This window comes from Saccostrea cucullata, unplaced genomic scaffold (assembly GCF_032062105.1).
Source record: "Saccostrea cucullata isolate Sc308-1 unplaced genomic scaffold, CSIRO_AGI_Scuc_v1 ctg10863, whole genome shotgun sequence".
NCBI lineage: Eukaryota > Metazoa > Mollusca > Bivalvia > Ostreida > Ostreidae > Saccostrea > Saccostrea cuccullata.
Window position 1 is genome coordinate 1 of NW_026923024.1, and position 6,637 is coordinate 6,637.

Consider the following 6,637-nt stretch of genomic DNA (forward strand, 5'->3'; position numbering starts at 1 on the left):
AGTATTTTCATTTGAAGCTAAGGGCTTGGAAAACAACAAGCACCGTCAATAGAAGGACTATGATTCCAAGAGGATGTTGGATAAATATGTATGTGTCACCATGTTGTCAGTATCATTTTCTACAAAAATGAAGGACAAAATTAAATGTTCGTATAAAATTAATTTTTTCCTTTTTCTAAGAGTGGATTTGAGTTTTCAACTTTTCAAAAATATTTCGTCTATAATTGTCAGAGAAACATTTAATAAAAAAAAATGATTAATTGTAAAATCAAAATGCTACTGAAAAAGGCAATTACGCTTTGTATCAATAATAATATTTATAATACTAATAATAATACTTTATTCAGAGAAGGTGGCCTGATAAGTGTGACACACTTTTCTTCCTCAGGGCCTTCTAATCACAACAACAATATTACAACAAATTAGCAAAGATATACGAGGGTCATTCAAAAAGTTCGTAGACTTTTGTCATAATTTTTTTTATTTAACGTCATATTATAACCAAAGTAAGTACACATATTTTAATAATAAATTGAAATTATATGAGCGAAAAATTGGAAAATATCTTGATAACTAGAGCCAAGCTCGTTGCAAAGCAACGAGTAGGTCTTCCGTCCTGTTTGACCGGAAGTAACTTTCATTTAAAAAAAAAAGAGTAATGAAGTCGAAAAATGGTTTAATCCTCCAAATCTATGCTCATTTTTGCAAAATCAAGCTATTTTTGGCAACTTCCGGTTTGACCGGAAGTACCGTTAACGGACGGAAAATTAAGATTTAAGCTTCCAGTGACATATGATATCCAAAAACCTGTCAAGAACAACAAAATATGCAATTTTTGACTACTTCCGGTTTGACCGGAAGTGACATCCCCGGACATATTATGACAACCTCATTAGATAAAGCTTGACATTTTGAACAACTTTGCTTCTTTGACGTATTACAAATTCTCAATACTTTTTGAGATATTAAACAATTTCTAGGGCCCTTGATCCCTAATTTTAGGGGCCAGCCCCTTTTTAATGATATCAAATAAAAGCGCTGGTAATTATGCACAACTTTTATTCAACATGTCTTAACAAAATATTTTTAGTTTTCAAGATAAAAAGGAAAATATCTGTAAATTTTCGCTCTTTTAGGCGTTCTAATTTTTGACCCCTATATAGCGCCATTTTGAATGCAGAAATCGAAAAACAAAAACCGATGTGCACAACTTCAATCCTTCTGTTATCTAAAACAAGTAAAATTTCTGCTCCAGCTTTTGTGGTCTCTGAGCCTTTATCCGGAAACGAAAGCCTATGATTTTTCATTTAAAGGGGAATAACTCAAAACCGGAAGTGACTTTTTGAAATTTTAGTCATCATTCTGATAGAGTTTATAAACTTCTATAACCTCTGAAAATTTGAGCGAAATCCGTTGAGAAATGAGTGAGATATGAGGCCTCAAATTTGGCGTCTAGGAAGTAGAAAAAAAAAAGAATAATAATCTTTACCAACAGAATCAGTAGAAGGTCTTCCGTTGGAAACGGAAGACCTTAATTATCAAAATTATCAAAGATTTAAGAGAAAAAAGGGGGTGACGGGCAGGGTCAAAATTGACCTATTTTCTAACTAAACACTTTATAATGTCTACAGTCATACCTCTAATAAATGGCTCTTAAAGAAATAAAATTGAAATATTTTAATTTAGAATTGTTTAATTACTTCGGACGCTAAAATTTAATGTAATACATCGCTTCGTTTAAAAGATATCAATCTTCAAAGGCAGATAGACTTCATGAGAAAAAGCAAAAAACGATGACGTCGAATGACGTCACGGAGCAGCGATTAGTGAAAAAAAGTCAAAAGGAACCTTGAAATGCTTGATAATTCGGGAAATTGATACAAAATTATGCATTTGTTTATAATGGGAATGACTATTTTTTGAGTGTTAGACTTGGAATCGGACCATGAACGGTCTGCAAAGAAACAAATGCAAAAAATCTTTTCAAAGAGTTAGTAACGTCATAAAATGTGATGTGCTATTCACTTTCGCGGAACTTGTGCAAACAAGACTTACGCAACAAAGAATTCGAAAGCATTGTCAATTTAACTTAAGGTACTCAAACAATTGCTAGTGAACTAGGTGATTCATGTATTCAGAAAAAGCAACACATCGTGGATGAAATGAAAAGGCAGAGTAATTTTAAGAAAATTTTTCAACGTTGGTTTTCACGCCAAAGTGTTGCTATCCGTTCTCCGTGGTGACAAAACATGTTACCTTTAAAATTGTCAAACACGAGTTCCATTAAATCAAATAAAATGAAACTTTACACACAAACGAAATAAATGTTTTTACATATGAAAATGTGTTAATCTAAAAAACTTTGTAAGAATAATATGATAATGGAGGATATTGTCTACGTATTTTTTGTATGACCATCGTATAAACAACTTAGCAAGTCAATTAAAATACATGAACATGTTTGATGTCATATGATGATAATGATAATCACAATAAAATAGCTATAATAAAACATATAAAAGATGAGATAAAAAAATTAATATTTTCATGTCAGTTTAATTTAACACATAATATATATATATATGTCCTAGCAGTGCAGGAACAGCGCGCTAGACCGCTCGGATATCTAGGCAAGCCAAAAAACTTGCTTTCGATGCCGATGGAATTCTAGCGGCGCTACCCTACACTAAACGGTCATTGAGAATAGAAGTGAGATACAGTTATTTGGACATCAGTTTTAACAGAGGATTGTTACCAATACATATTGTAATGAAATTAATTATTATTTAAAAAGCACAATTTACAACAACTCTTAAACTAACATAACTGCCCTAGATGAAGAAATATTAATATAGAAAGCACAAAGAAATTCACTTTTACATATAATACCCACTTGCCAGCCCGGGATTGAACTCTCGACCTTCGGAATCTGTCTCCTTGCAGTGCATGAACAGCGCGCTAGACCGCTTGGCTATCTAGGCAAGTCAAAATACCAAAAACAACATCAACAAAAGAAGTAAATATATATCATGATACACAAGAAAAGCTTTCAAACACAGCGTTTAGAAAAACACCTTTATATTTTAAAAGTTTTATGAAAATCATATCTTGGGCATTAAATTTGTTTTCGTCCCTTTTGTGTATGAATTATACGTTCTGCTGACTATAATCTTTATGAACGGCGGTATATTCGTATAGAAGTGTATTTGCCAACATATACATTCCGTTGTCGGTTTGAGCACAGGTTTCATCAGGCCTAGAGTATTCTGTATTACGATGTAAGTGAGGATTGTATGTGTGCTCTGTATGTTCAGCTATTACAGTGTCGACGTAGTGAGCGTTTTGACTGATGTGTCTGGTGAAGAATTTTCGGTTTGCTATGGATAAAATGATGAAAGCGATGATGATAAGAATAATTCCAGTAACTGTTACCGCAATGATGGTGTTGACTCTGTCTTTGGGTTCTTTGATATCTTGAGGATCTATTAAGAACGTTTTGAATAATTAACTACGTTTGACAATACATATTCTAGCTTGTAATGCATTTTATATTTAAAATGAAATTATCAGAGTTAGATATTTTTTGAGAAATGTGTTTTGACACACTCACCTTCGATGCATCCAAAAATGTGATTGCAATACTCTTCTCTACACGGGCATTGATCCTGGCATTCATTACCGTAGTTAGGGTATCGACACAGTTTAGAGCAGTTTGATGCAAAATATCCTGGCAGACATTCTAAAAGTCAGATAAAAACAAAATGCTTCTCTACTATTTTTACTATCGTTTGATATTTAATTAATTCTATTGTTACAACATCTTCTAATATAAAAAAGTAAGTTTTGTACTAGAACAATAAATTATTTGATATTTTTTTAATCAGTGAACCTCGCAAGTATTTGCTTTGCACATGCAGTTTTTCTTTATTTTCAAAATTCAACCATACCTGTGCAGTTTCCTGTTTTCTTGTTATAAAATCTATCATCAGGACATATCATCTGTGAGTTTCTGGCCAAAACATCCGCAAAGTAATTAGTTACAAATAGAAATATGAAGACCTTCATTACTTATGGAGCAAATGGGTTACTTACGCAATGAAGGAATACATGTAGAGATAAAAGAATGACAGTAATAAATGTCCAGTTTTTCGTACTAACACCAAAGCGTTGAAACTCGATATTCCAGATCTATTTGCTGCATTTAACAAGCACTTGTATATCAGAACCACTCGAAATTTAACTTATATACATGTCGAACTAAACTAGATTGTTCCTAATATGTTGGCATCAGGCAGTCATTGATTGCACTAACTTAGAGTGTGTTATATGGATATATGCTTTTTAAAGCAATTGCCTGATACTTGAGCGAGTTTTTCCTCTAAAAGTTTAGAATTGCTTAGAAGGGGTACTGTTTCATTAATTCTGCAACGAGAGAAGACTGCTCTTCCTTATTTTCTATGTTTTTGAAGAACTATAAGGACATAATCTCAGAGTTATTATTTTCTTCCTTTAACAATGCAGTTACAGAGTTTCCTCGTTGCAAATATGTATATTCTACATATGTTCGAATACTCCCTGTTAATTACTGTAAATAATAACGATATATAATTAATTATTGCAACAAGATTTATATATTAAGGATGTATTCTTCTGATAAAAAAACGTGCATTAAACTTTCTACATGCTTATATTTTTCTGAAAGTGTAATATCCAAGGAATAATTTAAAGACAAGAAAAGTGTAAGTTAGTGTTCCTCTAAGAGAGATTCAACCCCTCCAACACAGGCCAAAATAGAGCATGGGAAATTTCATTTAAAAAACCTATTAGACCATTGAAATACCTCATAAACTTATAAATACAATCAATTTAAACTTAATTTGGTTTAAATTTACTTGAAAGTATTGCAAAGTTAATTTTTAAAGCAAGATATGAGCAAATAAACACCAATAAACATCAATTAGTTAATTTGTACCCAAAAATGCTGTTCACCGGTGTCAAAAATAAAATTTTCTGCTATAAAATAGCTTGAAAACCCATAAAAAACATATTTCTACAGAAAATTGTAGTACAGTTTCTTTAGGTATTATGGTTCATTTTCATAGCATGAAAAGTAGGGGTTAGTGTACATATAAGAAAATTTTAATATTTTTTATATCACCACACCCTATTTCTTTTTCATCGTTTAATGAAAATGAATCAAGGCATTTAGGCTTCAAAGTATGTGATTTATTCACCAAATATTCAAAATAAGTGTGATAATATCAGGTTAAAATTGTAAATATGTTAAGAAAAGCTTTTTTTGAAAAAAAGTAATCATTTAACAAATGAATACCTCATAATAGTTTGTTGGATATCCTCTCTTTCTCTTGGCCTGCGAGTTCCGGATTGGGTCCTGGTGTGTGGTGTTGGATGGTAGCTTCCATGGGATCTTTTATATCCAGTCCCTCTTTCTCAATCTAATTTGCATGGTTTTCTCCATCTGATTTTAGTGGTTCTTAAACCCTGCTCTCTTTTAAGTTCTTTATTTGTGATTCTTGTGAAAACAAGACTTACCTGTAAAAAATTATTTCATTTAGAAAAAAATATTTTATAATTTACTGGCAATATCATTGTTCAAAAAAGGTAAAATCATTATTTTGTCTATCTGACTTTGTTTTAGAACCTAAAACTGTAGTTTAAACTCAAATAATTTCTACATTTTCTTTGATGTTTCAGAAATATTTTTTAAACCCTAGGCCGCCATAGAATGAAGCGACCTAGTTTCTTACCGAATGATTATAGATGTTATCTCATTTTTTTTCTCTTACGGTATGTCTATAAATTTGGGATAGATATTCTGCATTTACAATATAAAAAGGAAATTTATCATATACTACGAGCTAAAGTTGCAATAAAAAGATAATACGAATGCTGTCGTCTACACGCATCTGAAGACCTCTTAGGCCTAACGTTATGTAACATGTTTATGCCATGTTTCAGTTTGCGATGTAACAGTATACTATGTATTTTGAAACCTTTGTATCTATAATGCATAAACATTGCTATTTTTAATAATTTTGAAAGCACTGGAAACCTACATTTTCGCTTTTCCACTGCAACTGGAACGTCGTCAACACAGTTCGGCGCTCTTGGCCGGCATGTTTGAGGACCGCTTTCGAGAGTGTACCTGTAGGCTTAATCGTGATATCTGCAATTTTTTAAAATGTTTTAAAATTTCTGTCGGTTGGTTCTTTTAACGGAGTGCCATTTGGCATTCCTGTCATTTTGAAGCGGGCGATTCCGTCTTCTTCCCCTCTCGATCATGTCAATTTCACTTGTCGACTTTCTTAAGCCTATGTCGTAAATATCATAATTTTGAACATGTCTTAGTCATTAATAAAACATAGAAAGATTTTTTATTTAAAAATAAATATAGCTAAACATGTTAATCATAAAAACTTTAAAACTTGTTGGTAAATCTTTATCAGTTTGAATTTTACGACATATTTATATATTATAAGGATTAAAATTATTTTATCTTGAAAAAATTAATGCAAATGATAAAATATATTATGAATTTTGTTCCAAAATTTCATTTATCCCAAAAATATCCTGTTATTCTTGATATCAAATTTCAAACCAATGCTCTGTGAAATTT

The 6,637-nt window shown here is 31.6% G+C and overlaps 1 protein-coding gene across 4 annotated transcripts; it reads right to left on the minus strand.

Moving 5' to 3' along the window:
* Positions 1 to 2,578: 2,578 nt before the first annotated feature.
* LOC134262965 (multiple epidermal growth factor-like domains protein 10) lies at positions 2,579 to 4,548 on the minus strand. Of its 4 annotated transcripts, none has more exons than XM_062745281.1 (4): positions 3,948 to 4,548; positions 3,611 to 3,739; positions 3,433 to 3,482; positions 2,579 to 2,626 (listed from the first exon to the last, which is right to left on the minus strand). In XM_062745281.1, exons 1-4 carry the CDS (start codon positions 4,063 to 4,065, stop codon positions 2,588 to 2,590), a joined length of 336 nt encoding a protein of 111 aa, XP_062601265.1. In that variant the 5' UTR covers positions 4,066 to 4,548; the 3' UTR covers positions 2,579 to 2,587. The 4 variants fall into 4 exon arrangements, 3 of the variants coding, with proteins under 3 accessions (XP_062601265.1, XP_062601264.1, XP_062601263.1); XM_062745280.1 differs by lacking the exon at positions 2,579 to 2,626 and having other exon boundaries at positions 2,908 to 3,482; positions 3,948 to 4,009; positions 4,093 to 4,543; XR_009991151.1 differs by lacking the exon at positions 2,579 to 2,626 and having other exon boundaries at positions 2,908 to 3,482; positions 4,093 to 4,541.
* Positions 4,549 to 6,637: the final 2,089 nt, after the last annotated feature.

Excerpts from the sequence above, each read along its gene's own strand:
- LOC134262965 (XM_062745279.1), bottom strand. The coding sequence starts at position 4,065 with ATGAAGGTCTTCATATTTCTATTTGTAACTAATTACTTTGCGGATGTT. Across the intron at positions 3,740-3,947 it reads GAAAACAGGAAACTGCACAG|AATGTCTGCCAGGATATTTT; the intron begins GTATGGTTGAAT and ends TCTGACTTTTAG. Across the intron at positions 3,483-3,610 it reads CATTTTTGGATGCATCGAAG|ATCCTCAAGATATCAAAGAA; the intron begins GTGAGTGTGTCA and ends CGTTCTTAATAG.